This window comes from Lycium barbarum, chromosome 2, assembly GCF_019175385.1.
Source record: "Lycium barbarum isolate Lr01 chromosome 2, ASM1917538v2, whole genome shotgun sequence".
Lineage (NCBI taxonomy): Eukaryota > Viridiplantae > Streptophyta > Magnoliopsida > Solanales > Solanaceae > Lycium > Lycium barbarum.
The window spans coordinates 139,111,263-139,131,422 of NC_083338.1; the positions used below are offsets into that span (position 1 = coordinate 139,111,263).

The 20,160-nt window shown below is 36.1% G+C and overlaps 2 protein-coding genes across 5 annotated transcripts; both read right to left on the reverse strand.

The window, feature by feature from the left end:
• Nucleotides 1-4,890: 4,890 nt before the first annotated feature.
• LOC132627573 (blue copper protein-like) lies at nt 4,891-6,545 on the reverse strand. Its single transcript, XM_060342983.1, has 2 exons — nt 6,180-6,545; nt 4,891-5,535 (listed from the first exon to the last, which is right to left on the reverse strand). Exons 1-2 carry the CDS (start codon nt 6,343-6,345, stop codon nt 5,177-5,179), a joined length of 525 nt encoding a protein of 174 aa, XP_060198966.1. The 5' UTR covers nt 6,346-6,545; the 3' UTR covers nt 4,891-5,176.
• A 1,713-nt stretch (nt 6,546-8,258) lies between these two features.
• Nucleotides 8,259-19,037, reverse strand: LOC132627572 (28 kDa ribonucleoprotein, chloroplastic). 4 transcript variants are annotated; one of them, XR_009577909.1, is made up of 6 exons: nt 18,606-19,037; nt 17,187-17,285; nt 16,797-17,084; nt 16,561-16,717; nt 8,768-8,827; nt 8,259-8,545 (listed from the first exon to the last, which is right to left on the reverse strand). XR_009577909.1 is itself a non-coding variant. In XM_060342982.1 (5 exons), exons 1-4 carry the CDS (start codon nt 18,897-18,899, stop codon nt 16,601-16,603), a joined length of 798 nt encoding a protein of 265 aa, XP_060198965.1. In that variant the 5' UTR covers nt 18,900-19,037; the 3' UTR covers nt 8,259-8,545; nt 16,561-16,600. The 4 variants fall into 4 exon arrangements, 2 of the variants coding, with proteins under 2 accessions (XP_060198965.1, XP_060198964.1); XR_009577910.1 differs by having other exon boundaries at nt 8,259-8,633; XM_060342982.1 differs by lacking the exon at nt 8,768-8,827.
• Between the last annotated feature and the right edge of the window lie 1,123 nt (nt 19,038-20,160).

Sequence of the window (20,160 nt, forward strand, 5' to 3'; positions counted from 1 at the left end):
CCTTTTTCTTTTTCTAGGCATTTAATTACGAGTAAGTTAGTAAGAACATTCCTAATTTTTTAGGAGTGAGCACTTTCATAAGGGGTGTGCATAAGCCTCAAAAGTCACTTATTATGGAATGGAGAGAGTATCATTTCATTTCTCGAGAGTCAATTTGACTAAAATTTGGAGCTAAATTAGATTAGATTAATTCAATATTTTAAAATTATAATTTAGATATTTATAAACTATACGAAAAATACTATAAGTTGCAGTTCTTCTCATATTAATATAGTGAAAAAATATCTTAAATGTTGATCAAACTTTATGTAGTTTGACTTTCAGAGACTGAAACATGACAAGTGTTTTGAGATAGAGGGAATATTTATTTTTGCCGCGTGATTGAGATATTATTAAACATGTATAAATATTGTTATGTGCTCACATGACGTTGGATTGTTTGCTATGCAAAGAACCATAAGTTGTGGTGATGCATTTATGGTGATTTATTTTAATTTCACCGCTTCTCCCTCCTGTGAAAACCATTAAAAGGAAAAAAAGAAAGACTAAAACTCTTTAAAGTCCATATTTTATAGCCCTGTAGAAACCTTTGCGTGTACAGAAACTTGTTTTTTTCTTTTGGAATTTGATTTAGTCATATACATTTTTTTTTTCAAATGCTTTGCTATTCAGAAGGTTCGGACTGTTCATTTACGTTTGTATGCTCGTAAGGAAATTTCATTAGGAAATTTTTACAGTTACAATGTGTAACCAGAACAAGCAAAGTGTCCTCAAATATAATTGGAGAAATCTCCAGACTCCATGTAGTGAAACGCTGTGGACTTTGTTCAAAAACCTAATAAATTATTGTGTAAGTTTTTCCGGATAGCAGAAAATTTTTCATAACAATAAAACTAATAAGACTAAATTCAAACTACATGAGTTTTGACCTACATTTTAAGCTATATTTTTTATCATATTAATATGAAAAGAATTGTGACTTATAGTAGTATTTTTCGTATAGTTTTCTAATAGCTAAATTTTAATTTTAATTAATATTGACTTAATTTAATCAAATTGATATTGACTTTTAAAAAAGAAAACATGACAAGTATTTTGGGACGGGAGGAGTACTATTTAAACGCATTGGGTTTTCTGTCATTTGAGCCTAAATGACAAAACTATGGAGAAATTTTCACCAGTTGTCCTTTTTCGAATAGCTACTTTGTAAATGACCCTCTTTTTATTTTTCTTAACACTTACGAACCTTTTAGATCACAATCTAGAGATTCTTATTATTTAAACAGAGACAAAATATTAGACCAAGTTTTAAAATTTTGTAAGTTACACATGTTACAAAAAGTCTAATATTTTATCAGTAATATAAAAAAAAACATGAGCAAATATTAAATCGGGAGTCTAATGTTAGCTGAAAGGATAAATTTTTAAGGACTATAATTGCACGACTTTTAAATGATACCTAAAAAGGGAACATTTGTGTAAATCGGCAAACCTATGACAAACCCATTTCCCAGAAAGATCATAAGAAGTCGTAGAAATGTGAAAATTATGGCTCAATACACCTAGGCCATCTAGTTTACTAATTTTAGCCCAACTCTTAAGTTATTACATGTGTATCCCAATATAATTTGATTAAGCCCAATTTCCCACACAATGACACTCTCACCTCTCTTTCTTCTTGACTCCCTTCTCATGTATTCTCCAGCCTATTTGTTATTAGGATTGGGCATAAATACCGAAAACTGAAAAATTGAATCGAACCGAACCGAACTAGTTTGGTTCGGTGTTTGGTGTCCACCTTTAAAAAATCGAAATAACTGAACCGAAGTTTGATAAAATCGAACCGAAGAACCGAACGCCCACCGAAATTTAATACATTACCCAAAAAAATTAAAATAGTCTAGGCCCATTAAGTTTGAGCCAAAAAAAAAAAAAAAACTCAATTGTAACAAGCCCTTTTTTGCTTTTGTATCCCTAACTTTTCACTTCAGTTGAGAAAATCAATCCTTAACAAAGGAAGGTGACTAGGATGTGTCTTTAGGATTAATGTATGTCCTTTATGTGTTTTCTTAATTATTCTTACGGTATGTATATAACACCCAATAATCCTATATCATGGTTATGATTTTAGGTTCTTGTGTATTCTGTTTGTTTAATTTTGATTTCAAATTATTAGTTTTATGCTTTATTGCTTTTGAGAATATGAATTAGTGTAAATGGAATCACTTCTAATATCATATCAAAGAAATCGAATTGAAAAAACCGAAACCGAACCGAACCGAACTTCAAAAAATGAACCGAAGAACCGAATGCTTACCCCTATTTGTCACCACCATGGCTTTGTAAAAATACATAGATTTTCTCCTTTTATCTATATTTCTTCGTTTATCACTTCTTCGAAAAATCTGGGTTTCCCATATCTGTAAACTTATTGTGAAATATCAAATGGGTATTGTCTCATTTTGTTGGAAATAGCTAAAGGAAGTCAATTATGAAGTGTGGTTCGATTGGAATTCGATTGAGCTGAGTTTGGTGATTATTGATGGTGAAAATTTAGAAATCTAAGGGCCGCCATTGTTGAGGTCTTGAAGCTTTGGGTTATTCCAAATTTGAAAATCTACCTAGGGAAATAGATTGGTGGCAATTGAAAATGATTTGAACTGATTTGATCAGCTGAAAAGTTGATGAGACGACCTGATTAACTTTTGATTTTGTGTATATTTAGTGTGAACACATTGTTTATACAATTATATTCTATTTATACATGGTTATACAGAACACATACATCAGTGATACATTGTATATACAAATATATAATATATAACAGTGTATTAACTATGTATATGTATCGTATAATAATGTATACAAATGTGTATATATTGTTTAGGAATGAAAAAAATGTAAAAGCCAAACAAATAGGGGAAAAAAGTAGCAGAAGTATGGTGAAAGAGGAGAGAATTTTTTGCTGAAAGGTGATGGATAAAATCTGTGGAAATCTGACGAAAAAAACAAAGATTTATGCATTCAATATTAAAAAATTGTTAAAAAAAAATTACTGTCCAAAATAAAATTGAAAAGATTAAGACTTGAGAGAAGGGCAAGCCTTGGTGTTAGAGATTGGTGGCCTGGTGGTAGAAAGAGTGAATAATTAAGAAGATGACCAGAGGTTTAATAAAGTCTTATGGCTAAGCAAACTGCAAATTAAAATGGGGTACAGGGAGTGCAAATTGTTTAGTTGGATGGTATATATACGTAAGTTTCCGCGTAGAAATAGCGTGGGCTAATCAATATTTCACTCAATATTCAAAGTTTAGCAAGCATTTTAAACTTTAAGAAAAAACAATTAGTTTTCAGTTAAAATAAATACATAATACCTTTAACTTGCCTTTCACACATATACTTGCCGCTATTTAAACCAAGGTTAAAGTGAGTATGTATTTTTAATTTAGGTTTTAATTGATTGGTGTAAAGAGTAAAGTTGGAGTGTCAATAAGTATTTATAGCTAAATTATTCAGACAAAAGAGCCTCAATTATTTAAATTATGAATATATTGTTTTTCAATTTAATTTTTACTGCGCTTTGGGATGCGAAGGAGCTATTATCGTCCAGCTCCCTAACCTAAAGCGGCACCGGGTTTGGACTGCAGGGAACCTTAGCATGTAAATTTCGGGTGACAATAAGTATATAGAACTAAAAGTAAGTTTATAAAGAGCTACAAATCCAATATTGACCCAAGAAGATTGAAGATGCGTTCCGTGCTCTTACATACTCTTTTTTTCACTTCATTTTTTTCTTTATTTTTTCTCCTTTTGAAGAGAGGATCGGATTGGGGAATGGAAAGGTTTGGAGGGTCAATATAGATGATGATTATATGAATCTTTTTTTTTCTTTTGTAAAAAAGATGATATCTTGATATAATACTAAATTCGTAGTTTCTTAAATGCGCAAATGCTGTTGGATCTATTAAAATCTAAATGTCAAATAGATTTAGCACTTAATCAATTTATGCTACATGTTGTAACGTCAAATTAACAATTTTACATAATTGTTCGTTATACATTTTCTTTTGTGAATATGCAACGTGCTACGTTTTCTACAAATGGGACTTGATTCATTTTAAAAAGCAAAAAATAAAAGGAGAAAAGAGAGAATGAGGATTTTACTTTTAACGAGTGAGCTTGCGAATAGGAAAGATGAATAAAGGAGGGAGTTAGGGGTTCATTATCAATCTATTGTAAATAAGTTCACCTGAAAAAATTGTTTCCTACACTAATAAATACCAATATTTGAGCAACTCATTGAAAATGCATAAAGATTGTCTTATATAGCTAGCCTACTTGATAATCACGCGTTGTATTTGATTATTCGTAAATATGGGAGAAGTAATGAAGTTATGAGTTTCAAAATATTTTATGTATATAACGAATTATGTCAAAACACTTATATTGCTCTCGTCCATTTTATGCGCTTCTTAGTAGGACCGCGGTTATCTGAAGTGAATTATTAGCTCACTTGATCACTTGAGATTATTATAAGCTAGATCCATAAGTTGTGGTGATGCATTTCGTTTCTCCACTCCCCTCAGTAAACCTATTTAAATATCCATATATTTATAGCCATGGTGAGGTTTAATTCTGATTAGAGCATTGAGCTAGGCTTTAATTATCTTGGTGAAGAAAATTTATTCATTTTCGCAGGATCATTAAGAAATTACAAAATATATATAACTCTTGTTATAATTAAGCTGACATGGTGACTTGCGATTGTTATGATAGATCCTTAAGTTGTAATGATGCATCCACTGACTAAATATATAAACTAATATGCATTAATAATTATTTATAAAATATTTAATATACAAAAAAAAAAAATACATATATCACCTATAATATTGGAAGGCGGCTATACTTTTTAAATAACCTTTATTTCTCCACATCCATGATTGGTTTTATCTGGGCAAAAAGTCAATAGTCATAATCATAATTATGCACCAAGTTTTGCACTAAATGAGCCATCATGACATGCCAAGAAATCACAACTGAAAACAAGACATTATCAACACAACCACTTACAAAAAGCAAACCAAATAGGAAGGAAAAAAAAAAAAAAAGTGTTAAGGAAGCAAAAGGGGAAGGGGGGGATGGGTAGGCACTGCCTCTATCCTGACTTCATTAATTAAATAACGAAATAACTAAATATTGCAACAACCCCAGAAACTAACAAGGGGATAAATGGTGACAAAGTTAGTGATGATGATGGATGTGAAGTTGTGGCAGTGCCGGAGCCGGATGAAGGTGCGGTGGTGGAGCCACCTCCACCGCCGCCACCTGCGGCTGCTGCCACGGTGACGGAGAGCTTCATGCCGCCACTGCAATGGCCCGTTACGCCACAAATGAAGTAATGAGGGCCGGCAGTCTTGAGAGGAATAGTGGTGGAGCCACTACTATCGGACGATATGGAATTTCCAGAAGTGCATGACTCGTAGTCACTTGAACTTACTTCATCCACTGTGTGTCCACTTGGATACTTGAAAACTGCAACAACAAAAAAATTACTATTACTGCTACTACTATTACGAGTTTAAGAATTTTTATACTACTGGATCACGTAAAAAATAATTACAGATAACTTTTTATCATAAGTGAAACTAATAGCCTGAATGGAGTATAACGACCTGCTATACAACAGATTAAAGTATACTAATAGTATACCTTAGGTTATTAATGTATATTAGTTAATCCGTCTGTCCCAATTTATGTGATAATCCTTCATTTTTATTCTGTAATTACGGTGTATATTTAGGGTAAATTTTCTGTGTTCATATACATATATTAACTTTTGAACACCCTGAACATATATTACAGTGTACATTTAGGTCCAGTTATTTTTCCGAACACCCTGGATCCGTCACTGATTCTGTGACAAAAATAGTGTCACCTTTCTAAATTTAGATAGTACAATTTAACTTTGAATGATTTATTGCCACACAAATGCTCAAGGCTTGTTTTATACCATGAGTTTTTTTTTTTAAAATAATAAATATTAAACTTGGTGTCTAGCCTATTGACACAGGAATAATTGGGACAATTCTTACTTAATATTTTCATGTAAAAAGATACTTTAATTTCTTGATTTGCGAAAAAAGAAATATGGTCTACACATGGAGGAGAAAACTTACCAAGTGAATCACCCACTTTAAAAGTTTTTCCTTTTGCCCAAGTGGCATAATTTCCACTAAGTGCCCACCCAGCTGAGTCCCCAACAGTATGAACTGTGGCCAAACTTGGAACAACACAACAGACGAACAAAAACGAAACAAGAATCACAGCCCCAGATTTTCCCATGTTGCTTTGTGCTTTCTTTAAGGAAGAAAGATAGAGAGCTGGTTTTCTTAATGTGAGGTTTAATTTGACTGAAGAAGCCTTTGATTGGATTTTCTTATATAATGGAATGCACTGAAAAGGAAATGGAGTAGGTCACTTAATTTTTTGTAATGGGGTGCACTATATAGTTGTAAAGGAGATGTCACATAATTTCAGTTTGAGACACATATACCTAATGCCTTGAAAAAGTGGTCTCTTTTAGTCTTTGTTTTCTAGCCTTGAAGAATGAGGTTGGTGAAATCAATCATGTAGTTAAGATATTCTTGTTTGGCTGATCAAAACATGAGGTTCAAACATTACATATGTGAAATGCGTAGAGAAGAAGTCATGTAGAATCATATATGTTTGACCATTTTCACTATGTTAAGTAGTTACTAAATTACTCCACTCCAATTCCTACCCGACTCCCAAGAATATACAACAACAACATACCAAGTATGTTATCACAAGTGCGGTATAGGAAGGATGAAATGTACGCAAACCTTACTTCTACCCTCGAGGTTGTTTCCGCTATAGGGGTTCAATTTGAATCCCTTCGTTGGAATATCTTAGTGAACAAATAGGGAAAAAATAATTTTTCATATGAATATAAGATTATGAACCCTTGACATAGGAAAAGTAGTTCAAAAATTATTTTAGATCGCAAATTCCAATTTTTTTGAATTTTGTTATTCAAATTTCTGACTCTGCTATTAGTTAGGTTGAAGATCACTTTTCGAGCTACTTCATGGAATTTCATCTATAAAATATATATATGAACTATCTTTATGTTAGGAGTAATGACTGGTACAGAGATTTCGGGTAATATTAGATTGGTTTGATAATAGTAGCTAGAATAAAGTGACACAATATATTATTCGAAAGGATTTGTAAAGTACCAAAGACATGCAAAGGTTCCACTCACAAAGAAACTACACACACTTTTTATTCATTTGATTTTATGAATGGACTTCTTTCTGCAAAAATAGAAAAATTGACACTCTGTTTTGGTTTGAGGGATCGTCGCTTTCGTATAAACTTACAAAATATTCACCTAACAATTCATCGAAATGGTGTAAAGGTAAGTGGGGGGTCCCACCACATGCCGACCTCAATAAAGTGTCATCATTCTTTTTTCCTTCTTCCTTTCAATTTTTTCAATTTAGAAAAAATATACATATTTTTTGCATATTAACTATGTATAGTACGAAAATAGTCTAATACAATTCTAAGAACTTTTTATCTCACTAATAGGGAAAAGTCCAGAGAGTATTTGATCTATACTTATTTTTCACACTATTAAACAAGCAAGGAAAAGAAAGTTCACAGATGTTAAGGCTACGATTTAGACGATGCAAATTCTAACTCGTGATATTATGATTCAAATTATTATATCTATGAAATACCACGAAGCCAAGTGTACAACGTGATCTAGAAATACCACAAAAAATAAATTAGCTCTCATAAAACGACCCGCGATTGAGACAATCTAACAATAGTTTAGAAGTCAAATCCAAATTGTTATCATTGGTATCATTCTCAAAGTTAATTTTCCTTTAATCATTTCGTGTGATGAATGCTTTACTTTATTTCTCCTTCGACTTTATCCACAAACGATTATTTTTCATTTGACTCACATCGATGGTGCCAACTTATTTAGGATCGAGTCTTCGAATTAAGCATTTTGCTTTGACAACTACACTTCTACTTTTACGTGGAACAACAGAAATTAATTGATTGATATTTTTAAAAAGTAGTACTTGAAGTTAGTTGAAAAAATGTATTTGGAAGTTAAAGTTGAAGTTTTGTGAATGGAAACTTAAGAAAACTACTAAACCTATTTTTCAGATTTTAAATTTCATATTTCAAGTTTGAAGTTGAAATAACAGGTAAAATTAATTAGAAGAAACACCTATTTGAAATGATTTCCAAATATTATTTCAAATTCTTGAAACAAGATCTATGGACCAACGAGTCCTTAAGAGAATTAGAAAACTAATTTTGTTGGGGTCGTTAGGCTCAACAGGGTCAGGCCCGCTGCTCCCCTCTTGCGCCTGCTCCTTTAGTTGCCCTAATTCCAAGATGATTGTTTGCCAGTGAAGTAATAAGATAGGACGACCAACAAGGATTGTGTTGGGATATATGATCCTTTATCCTTTATCAGAAGTCTCAGGTTTGAGCCCTGTATATGGGAAAAATCTTGTTAGGGAGCGTTTTCCCTTAAATGGGCCTTACGCCTTACGCGGCATGAATCCGAATTAGTCAGGGTCCTAACGCGCGTATCGCACACCGAGTGGGAAAAAAAAAAAATCGGACGAATTAAGCACTTTACAAAAAAACAAATCCAAATTTTCTAGTTTTAGTAAAGATCAACAATATTAACCAAAAAGAAGAACTCTCTGACCTGGGATTCGTAGGTTTGGCCAATTATAGCAATGGCATCTAGTCCAATGTTACATCTCACCTGAAATTTTGGTAGCAGTTCAACATCACTCTAATCTAGTAGGTTTCCTTTTGTCTTTGATGAGTACCTTCTTTAACAGATCTTAAGCTCTAACTATTGTCAAAGTAAAAGCTAGAGGCGGATTCATATTTGAAGCTTATGAGTTCATACAACAATCTAAAGTTAATATAAAAGAATAATTGGGTTCAAAGATATTTAGTGAATATCTTAATATGTATACAACGTCTGACGGAAAGCTATTGGGTTCACGTGAACCCATACGTTACACTGTACATCCACCTCTATCAAAACTAGGAAGGTGTCACACACTCCAAAACTTACATGCATGTATAATGGCAGAACTGTAGGTTAAATAAAGCTAATTCAAGATGGGTTGAACAGGCCAAATGAGGAAAGTATGTGCACCAATAACAGCTTGATGTAGGTGATTTCTATAGAAATGTAAAGTTCATACACTTTAAGTGCCCACTTGTGAAACTTACCTTGAAACAAATATTTATAACAACTTTCCATCTTCTTAAAGCAATGAACTCCTAAAAGGATTTAATCACCAACTTTTATACATGGACAAGATAAAAGTTTATAAAACCATCCCCTTTAGTTTGCTTATAGCATCAGCTTCCACTGCCAAAACTATGAACTTTTCATTTCTCTATTGGCAGCCCTTGGTCAGAAGAGAGTGATACTGCAGGGAAGAAGGGAAAGAATGAAAAACGAAAAGAAACAACTGAGCGACTGCAATTCCCGTAGAGAGGAAGGGAAGGTGGACCGAAAGAAACCATAACAGGAAAGATTAAAGACACAAAAGGTACTTGAAAAAAGAAAAAGAATGGAACGGGTGGCTGCAAGGGGCGAGGAAACTGGCATGAGCAGGCTGCCATAGCCTTTCTACACACCTCACATTATAAAATCCACGGCAATCAGACAGGACGATTGAATTTGGAGCAGGTTGAATAGTTTTGGAAAGTAATCCCAGAGACTATCGTATAGTTCAGGAGCTATACTCGGTGAAATTTCTAAACCCCACAAAGCTATTGGCATGAAGCACCACGATGTGATGCTAGAGCAACTTCAGAATTTAAGTTTCATTGAGTTAGCAATATTTGGGGTCTAAAAGAAACTAAGAAGGCTGCTCTTTTTTCACGTCAAAGCAAACGGTCACCATGTTATCCATTGATATTTCACCTTAGAGTTCCGCACATTCTAGTTGATATACTACGTCGAAGGAGAAGAGCAAATTGGTTTTAAAATCATCACCCCACATAATTTTGTTGGTGTAAGACAGTGAAAAATGGAAGATTTAAGAGGCTCCCTATCTTCCAACTTAGTGGAAGCTTAGCATTCCCCTTCCTCCAACTATGTAATAATAAAAAGTTAGAAGGTCTCAAACTGAGGAATGACAAGTTCCTAAATGTTAGCCTCATAATAATTAAAAATTTATAATCTGATCTAGGGTTCTAATGATTGGTGAAGGTTGGAGAAGTAAAGCAGTCGATTCTACAAAGTGGATTTTCAGCTTGTAAGCAGTAATAGGGCTAAAACTTACTGTCCATGTTAGGGGCTAAATAGATGATGTTTGAGCCCACATTGCTAAGAACTTTGAACCTTATGATTTCATGAAGGACTTGAAGAAATATGGGTGAGGCACAATAAAGAAGAATATGAGCCCCTACTTTTCGAAGTTGGATTGTCGGAACATATAATATGCATTAATCATACACAGTTCTATTTGTATCATCAAAGAAAACCTCCATCGGTACTCTCAAATGGCATTCTCAGTATAAAACAATGTCTAGTTTAAGTGTTATCTCCTGTTACAAAAGTTGTGACATTTATTTGGGTAAAGAAGACATTTCTTATTATTTGGTAGCGCAGGATCTAGCCCGACTTAATCTACCAATGTAGCTACGTTTCCTTACTTGTCTAACATAGTAGATCACACTTTGCCAACTCCCCAAGATAACAGGATTCTGAAGATTTCTTTATCTTTTCATTTTGATTATGGAGAATGAGACACTAATAAAGAAAACTTTAAAAAAAAAAAAAAATGGGGGTAGGGGAAGGGAAAGTGGGGAAGGAGATTACAAGGTGGGGGATCGAATCCTCATCAACAAGGAATAAGTTCAGGTAGCCAACCAATTGAGCTACTGAGATTCCCCTAATAAAGAAAACTTTAGTTTCTATAATTAATTTGAAAAAAAAAAAAGTTTGAGCACTGCCGGAGGTGGAGAAGGTTTTACTCATGTCTAATGAGTTATTATTACAAATCAAGCACTATGTGGCAGTTAAGCTTCAGTTGAGATTTCAATGACAGGGAAGTAGAGGACTTTGTCACTTACTTCAGATGCTGGAGCCCTTCCAGATTATTCAAAAGAAACAGGATACTCTCAGTTGGGCAGCAAGTAAAGACAAGAGTTTCTTTGTCAACTTAGCTTACTAATGAAGCAAGCTGATCAATGGGATGATAACTGGCCTTGGAAGCCGATTTGGAAGACGAAGGCACCAAGGCAGCATGTTTTGGGTGGGCTGCCTCATGGGGGCCTGCCTAACACAAAACAGCTTGCATAAAAGAGGATTCCTATTGTGCAATAGAAGCTATTTATGTAAGAATGACCAAGAACAGCAGATCACATCCTCCTACACTGCAAAGTAACTAGACAATGCTGGAATTTGTTACTAAATATCTGTGGAATCTATTGGGTAATGCCACTAGAGATTTGATGGAATGCTGGAAACATAAGAGAACTGCTAGAGCATTGAAGCAGATATGGAGGACCGAACATCCCTACTTGTATATTCTGGACCATTTGGCTAACAACAACAACATACCCAGTTAAATCCCACAAAAAGTGGGGTCTGGGGAGGGTAGAGTGTACACAGACCTTACCCCTACCTTGGGAGGTAGAGAGGTTGTTTCCGGGAGACCCTTAGTACAAGGACCAGCAATTCAAAACAGTAGAAAAATCCATGGAAAAATACTATAAAAACATGATTTCTGGACCATTTGGCTAGAGAGGAACAAAACATGCTTTGAAAGTCGGAAGAATCAAATCTCCAGAATCAATGATAAATGCCTCCAAAATTTATATTTCTGGGGTAAAAGTTGTATGGTGGATAGTCTTAGCCAACATATGGAATTTCTGGACTTACTTGGAAGAAGGGTGTAACTGACTGCATGGCTGGATAGTCTTAGCCAATATATGGATTTTCTAGACTTACTTGGAAGAAGAATGTAATTGACTGCATGGCCATTCCCTGCAGGTCTTCTGTACTATCTTTTTAGTACCATCTTGCTACCTTAATAATAAACCTTACCTTATTCCCAAAAAAAAGGATGTGCACACGTTTTATGTGATGTCTTAATTGGTGATTCAAGACATAGGTGCTAGAACTTAAATTAGAATGAGTAAAGTTTGTCAAGGGAAAACATAAGTGCCTAAGCAGGTGATAATGCTAATAAGTGGGAAATGAAGTGTAGTGGAGAGAACAAAGCACCTTACACCATTATGAAGTTAAATTAGTACGAGAAACAGGAGAAAATATGGGCATTGGGATGTTACTTATGAACAAGAGACAAAGTAAGGTACTCTAGGGTATTGGGATGTTACTTATGGAATAGATAACAATATGAGTTCACTTAAGTAGGATAAATATGACAAGAAGGCCATTTGACAATTAATCTTGAAAAACTATGACTCAAAACTTAATACTTGTTTCAGTCATAACATTAAGGAGATGAGTGTATATGTTGGAAAATGGAGAAACAATGAAATGTCTGATAAAATAATATACGGGAAAAAACAGATAGCTATGATCTTACTCCATTGTGCTACCCCTTACCACCACTCAGTAGTGTAATATATCTGCTAAAACATCCTACTGTTACAGCAAGTTATATGAGCTATCTGAGATCAAAAGTGTGCCTGGACAATTTGACACTCAGGGGTCCTTTGTTTCTTTCGGAACGAAGATGTGTTTTCCTACTAAATTTTCTCTGATCAATTTCTTGCAGATTCAAATTGTTTTGGCTCTCAACAGAAGGTGTAGGCAGGTTTAGACATTTTTGAAATGCAAATAGGCAGCTGGTGAGGTCATCACAGTGGAGGTATCTGATGATCTATGAGTTGGACAGTGAATCGATTTAATCAAACTTATAAACAAAAAGAACAATAAGTTGATAAGAACTTTAACATATCAAATGTTGGGAAGTCCGTAATGATTCATTATTTCCCAGAGCAAATATTGTTTCATTGTAACAAGCCAGAGCACCAGCTCTGGGGAAGTCTAGGGTTAGAGGGGGGAAGTGGGGTCAGGGAGCGTCTAGGTTGAGAGTAGGGTCCTGGAACATTGGGACTTTGACGGGGAAGTCTATAGAGCTAGTTAAGATTCTTAAGGAGAAGAAGATTAATATAGCTTGCATCCAGGAGACCAAATGGGTAGGATCTAAAGCTAAGGATGTGGACGGGTATAAGTTATGGTTCTCGGGTAAGTCAATGTATAGGAATGGGGTAGGTATTTTAGTAGATAGTGAGCTAAGGGACCAGGCCGTAGAGGTTAGGAGGGTAAATGACCGGATGATGGCGGTTAAGTTAGTTGTGGAAGGGTTTACCTTAAACATTATTAGTGCTTACGCGCCACAAGCGGGCTTGGACAGGAGGTGAAGAGACGCTTCTGGGAGGATTTTGGATGAAGTGGTGGGAGGTATACCGCCCACCGAAAAGTTATTCATAGGGGGAGATTTCAATGGACACATCGGCTCAACCTCGGGGGGTTATGATGATGAGCATGGAGGTTTCGGCCTCGGAGTCAGGAATGGAGGAGGGGTCTCACTTCTGGATTTCGCTAAAGCCTTTGGATTGGTAGTAGCCAACTCGCGTTTCCCGAAGAGGGAACAGCACTTGGTACCTTTCGTAGTTCGACAGCTGCGACGCAGATAGACTTTTTGCTCCTTAGAAAAGAGGATAAAGGTCTTTGTAAAGACTGTAAGGTCATTCCGGGTGAGAACCTTACGACCCAACATAAGCTTTTGGTGATGGATTTGGGGATTACGAGGAAGAAGAGGAAGAGGGTCGCGGATGACCTGCCAAGGATCAGGTGGGGGAGTCTGACTTTGTCGAGTGCCCAGGAGATGGGCGAGAAGTTGATGGCTATGGGGGCTTGGGAGAGTAGGGGGGACGCGAGCAGTATGTGGGATAGGACGGCGAGCTGCATTAGGGAAACAACTAGAGATGTCCTGGGAGTCTCGAGAGGTCGCCGTGGTAGGCGACGTGGGGACTGGTGGTGGAATGGAGAAGTCCAGGAAAAGGTGGAAGCAAAGAAAGTGGCGTACGCGAGGTTGGTAGACAGCAAAGATGAGGAGGAGAAGCGGACGAATAAGGAAACATATAAGATTGCGAGAAAGGAAGCAAAGTTGGCAGTTTCGGCGGCAAAAACGGCAGCCTTCGAACGTCTATATGCAGAACTAGAGGACAAAGGCGGGGATAAGAAGTTGTTCAGGCTAGCCAAGGTGAGGGAAAGAAAGGCACGGGACTTGGATCGAGTAAAGTGCGTCAAGGACGAGGATGGCAAAGTATTGGTAGAGGAAGCTCTCATTAGACGGAGATGGCAGTCATACTTCCATAAACTCTTGAACGAGGAAGGTGAGAGAGACATTGTGTTGGGAGATTTGGAGTACTCTGAGAGGCGCCGCGACTTTGGGTATTGTAGGAGTATAAAGGTGGAAGAGGTTAAGGATGCTGTTCGAAGGATGCGCAGGGGAAGAGCTACCGGTCCTGACGAGATCCCTGGGGAGTTTTGGAAGAGTGCGGGCAGGGCAGGTTTGGAGTGGTTGACTGGATTGTTTAATGTTATTTTTAAGACGGCGAAAATGACTGAGGAATGGAGGTGGAGTATGATGGTCCCTTTTCATCGACCTAGAAAAGGCTTACGACAAAGTGCCAAGAGAGGTGTTATGGAGATGCTTGGAGGCCAAAGGTGTACCTGTAGCGTACACTAGGGCGATCAAGGACATGTATGAGGGAGCCAAGACCAGGGTAAGGACAGTGGGAGGAGACTCGAAGTACTTCCCAGTGGAGATGGGGTTGCACCAAGGATCAGCTCTTAGCCCATTTTTATTTGCTCTAGTGATGGATTGTCTGACGCGGCGAATTCAAGGTGAGGTGCCATGATGTATGTTATTTGCGGACGACATAGTCTTGATCGACGAGACACGAAGCGGAGTGAACGCTAAGCTGGAGGTCTGGAGACAAACTCTGGAGTCTAAAGGGTTCAAGTTAAGTAGGACCAAGACAGAGTACATGGAATACAAGTTCAGTGACGTGACACATGAGTCTGGCGTGGAAGTGAGGCTTGGTACCCAGGTCATCCCAAAGAAAAGAAGTTTCAAATATCTCGGGTCTATTATACAAGAAAATGGGAATATTGATGATGATGTCTCACATCGTATTGGCGCAGGGTGGATGAAATGGAGGCTTGCTTCAGAAGTGCTGTGTGATAAGAAGGTGCCACTAAAACTTAAAGGCAGGTTCTACAAGTGGTTGTGAGACCGACCTTGTTGTACGGTGCAGAATGTTGGGCAGTCAAGAGCACTCATGTCCAAAAGATGAAAGTTGCGGAAATGAGAATGCTGCGATGGATGTGTGGGCATACTAGGCGAGATAGGATTAGGAATGAGGATATTCGGGATAAGGTTGGAGTAGCATCAGTGGAGGACAAGATGAGGGAAGCGAGGCTGAGATGGTTTGGGCATGTGAGGAGGAGAGACAGAGACGCTCCAGTGCGAAAGTGTAAGAGGTTAGCTATGGATGGTTTCAGAAGAGGTCGGGGTAGGCCGAAAAAGTATTGGGGAGAGGTGCTGAGACAGGACATGGCGCAGGTTCAGCTTACCGAGGACATGACCCTAGATTGGAGGTTTTGGAGGACTCAGATTAGGGTAGAAGGCTAGTAGGTAGTCGTTGTTTCGATCTATAGTCTATTGCCCTTTGTTTCTTGCTACTATATGTGGTTTCTTGTACTTCGATTATCTTATTTATCTGTGGTAGCTACTGTTCCCTTTTTTTCAGACTGCTTTATTCTGACTTATTCGCTTTCTTTAGTTTCATTTGCATTCTGCTTTGAACTGCTTGTGCTTATCTAACCTTTCTCGTTGTGATTTCTCTTGAGCCGATCCCTGTCTTCCGAGATAGGGGTATGGTCTGCGTACACTTTACCCTCCCCAGACCTCACATTGTGGGATTTCACTGGGTATGTTGTTGTTGTTGTAACAAGCCAGAGCACCAATACGTTATGTGCACACATTTCCATATATCTGTGTAGACAAACAGATACTGATTCTCTTGCAATGAGAACTTGAAAGATATGTGGCATGTCACCTAGGAACTGCATTCAATTATCAAAAGAATATGCCTAAAGTGAGTAATTCTCTTGCAACGAGATTTCAAGGAAATGTCACTTTCAGACTGCAGTCAATTACCATAGCGAACATTTTTTTTTTTTTTTGAGAATGGTAATGTATTACCATAGCGAACATTTGTCTAGAAACTTATACCTGATTAAACATTTTTTCCTCATCTCTAAACAAAACGAAGAGATAGAAAAAAGAAAGTAATCCAGATAATACAGGAAACAAACGAAGCAGGGAACGTACATGAAGCCACACAAAAATTTCTGACCCGAAATTTTTCAAGATATCTGCCTGGATTCTACTATACAAACAAAGAGTCGTGCAAACTTACTTCCTCATAGGAATAACTTTCAAATTCTAGCAGCATTAGCTCATTCTGCCACAGAGATCAATTCAGATGTTTGTTCTTGGGAGTGGATAGTCTTTTTTGTCTCTTCTCTCAGAAATCTTTTACTGTGTGCCACCCTTATCTGTCTCCCCATAAATTCCTATGGATAAGGATATACTTAAATCAGGTTTTAAACATTAACCAGATCCAACAATTCAAGACCATGAACAAAAAGTTACCTTTCCGTCAAATGAGGATAGGGCTGCGTCAGCCTCCTCCTTGGTGTTAAGAGAAACAAATCCATATCCGGCAGATCGTCTGGGATTATCATTGAATATGACTTCAGCAGAAACAACATTTGCCCCATTTTCCTTAAAGAATTCCATAAGGTCTTTAGACCTTGCTTCGAAATGCAAATTAGCCACAAACAGATTGTGTACAGGCAGCGGCTTGGATGGCGGTGGAGAAGAAGGTTTCTTAGTCTTTGGCTTAGCCCAGGCAAGTCTCAAAGGTCTACCCTCAAGCTCCTGTCAAGTGTTAACAACCAATAATGTAACCCCAAAACTCAGCCAAATAAAATTAAATACTGATAGAGTTTGACTGGAAGAGTTAACAGTAGATATCCTTACATACGCTTCGAGGTTTTCAAGAACTGCCTTAGCTTCCTCATGTGAACCCATTGTAACAAAGACTAAGCCCCTGCTTCTTGTCTTGTTATACATTGCAACCTTGAGAACAAACAACAGACAACAAACCCATCTCAGAAAACACTTAAAAGTATAATCAAACCTTAAAGAAACATAATGGGTTCAGGCAGGTATGGTAGGGCGAAAAAGTATTTTCCACATGAAAGCATTTTTCAGTATTTGGTTATAAGATAATTTCACTGAAAACAAGGCTTCATCAAAAGGAAAAATTGACTTCCTTAACACTTATAGATAGAAGTCATTTTCCTCTCCAAATATCAAAATTCTTAATTCATAACACTAATTTCAACCAACACATAGACAACGCTTCCAACCTTTAATACTGAAGAAACATCACTAAAACTCTATCACCATACCTTATACTGCACCCAGTGGCAGAGCCACATGGAAGCAAGGGGGTTCATATGATATCCCTTTGCTAAATAGTTACTTATTATACATGTTTATTACACGCCAAAAATAATAAAATGCATGATAAATACAAGGGTTGAATACTTACAAACACAAGCTTGATATAGTCTATTTTTGTGAAAGTTGAATACCCTAAATGAAATCTTTGGCTCCGCCGCTTACTGCACCTAATATCATTATCAATTCACCTACTTTATACTCAACTAAATATTAACGTATGTCACCCAAACTCCGCCTGTGTGAGCTCGCTCACATTGCCGGTCCCAAGCCCGGATAAAGGAGGAGGGTTGCCGAGGGTCAATCGGAAACAGCCTCCCTACCCAGGTAGGGGTAAGGCTGCGTACATCTTACCCTCCCCAGACTCCACTATTGTGGGATTACACTGGGTAGTGACTAAGACCAAGACCCAAAGGCGGATCCAGGATTTAAACTTTATGGGTTCAACCTTTTAAGATTCTTAGTTGAACCCATTGTATTTTTTAAAGATATGGGTTCATGTATACTGCTTATTGCAATTTTAATAGTACTAATATTTTACACATAAATTTATGCTGCGCGTTGAAAGTTAGGGGTTCAATTGAAACCCTTATCTTTAAGGCTACATACACCCCTGCTGTCACCTACTTTCTAGTATTTGATTACAGAGAAAATTTCTCCATAAAAAAGTAGACTTGTTTCCCCTATGGAAGTAAGTCAGTTTCCTTTATCAAAATTCTGAATCCATAACACCAACCTCAAAAGACTTTTCAATTTTCAGACCTAAAAACTTTATCCTCATACCCTATCCTGCAACCTGTATTATTATTATTATTATTATCATATGTCACCTACTTTACACTCGACCAAACACTAGATGACTAGAAAATTGGTCTAACATTTTTTCGTTGGAAAATATTGTTCTTCATAACAAAATTTTGAGGAGGAGGAAACCTCAATGTCGTGAACAGTGCCATATTTCTGAAAGAGAGGGCGAAGGTCATCAGGAGTATAAGTCCAAGGAGCATTCTGAGCGAGTACTCTTGTTTTCGAGCTTTCATCTTCTGGTTGAGTAGTTTCTGGTGAAGAGCAATGGGAGATGTAAAGGTAGGGTCTTTGGGGTTTAATGGGGGAGAAAAGAGGAGTATGCAAAGAAATGGGACTAATTGGAGATAGGTGGTGCAGGGGGGGAAACAAAGTGGCAGAGGGAAATAGGGATGGACAACACAGTAAGCGAAGTAACGCCATTGATGAAGAATCTAAGAGGTAAATGGCCAATTCAAGTGAGATAGTTTACGGGATAAAGTTTGGAATTAGAGGAACACCACTGGATAAGGGTTATTGAGTGGAATGTCCACGGCTATCTTCTTTTTTTTATTACATGGACAAAGTGTGATTTTTATTATAGCTAGTATCCGGGAGAATATAAAAAGACATAAATTATCACAAATTGTAATTTGACTTGTTTAAGTGTATTTGAATTACGTTATTTTAACAAAATTTCTGTTGTCATCTTATCCTCTTTTTTAATGTAATATACATAATAACATAGAGAAAAGGACTAAAATCATCCATAATGTTTGGGTTTGGATCAAAATCATACATATTCTTTCACATGGTGCACTAATAGTACATTATGTTTGCATAAGTGGTGCACTTTTAGTCACAATCCCAAATAAATTTAACGGAAAAGAACAAAAATGCCCCTGAACTTTTAGAAAAGGTATAAAAATACCCTTTATTCATCTATTTTGCTAAAACTACCCCTCAATTCAACTATTTGGCTCATTTATTCCCCTTGACTAACGGACAACACTAATTTTTTTTAAAAAAAATTAAATTAAATTGCACATGACATTTTATTACTGAAAAATTGATTTATTCTTTTAAAAAGAAATCTGAAACCTTGGAATTTTTTTAAATTTGGACAACTTTTTTTTAACGAGTAAAACCTTGACTAACGGACAACACTAATTTTTTTCTTTTCAAAATGTGAAAAATTGGATTTTTATAAAAATCTGAAAAAAAAATAAATTTTTTATGGAAAAACTGTGTTTAAAAAAAAAAACCAGAAAACTATCTTTTTTTAAATCTAGAAGAAAATTATGGAGTATTAGTTTTGCACATTTTACTTAAAAAAACAATCAGTTTTTCAGATTTAAAAATTGAATTTTCTAAAAAAAAAAAAAAAGGGGTTTCCACCTGTTAAATTTTTTTTTCCAAACTTAAAAAAATTCCACATGTTTTAATGAAAATCCAATTCTGTTTTTTATATATATATATATATATATATATAAAAGGCTTACTACATTTGTTTTTTTAAAGAAATGGATGTTGAAAAATTATTTTTCCTTATTCTACAAATAACAGTAAGCCTTTTATATATATATATATATATATATATAAAAACAGAATTGGATTTTCATTAAAACATGTGGAATTTTTTTAAGTTTGGAAAAAAAAATTTAACGGGTGGAAACCCCATTTTTTTTTTAGAAAATTCAATTTT

Coding starts and splice junctions, on each gene's coding strand:
- LOC132627572 (XM_060342982.1), bottom strand. CDS start 18,899: ATGGCGTTACTTCGCTTACTGTGTTGTCCATCCCTATTTCCCTCTGCC. Junction 17,085..17,186: donor TTGAAAACCTCGAAGCGTAT/GTAAGGATATCT, acceptor AACACTTGACAG/GAGCTTGAGGGTAGACCTTT. Junction 16,718..16,796: donor TATCCTCATTTGACGGAAAG/GTAACTTTTTGT, acceptor CCTTATCCATAG/GAATTTATGGGGAGACAGAT.
- LOC132627573 (XM_060342983.1), bottom strand. CDS start 6,345: ATGGGAAAATCTGGGGCTGTGATTCTTGTTTCGTTTTTGTTCGTCTGT. Junction 5,536..6,179: donor TAAAGTGGGTGATTCACTTG/GTAAGTTTTCTC, acceptor TTGTTGTTGCAG/TTTTCAAGTATCCAAGTGGA.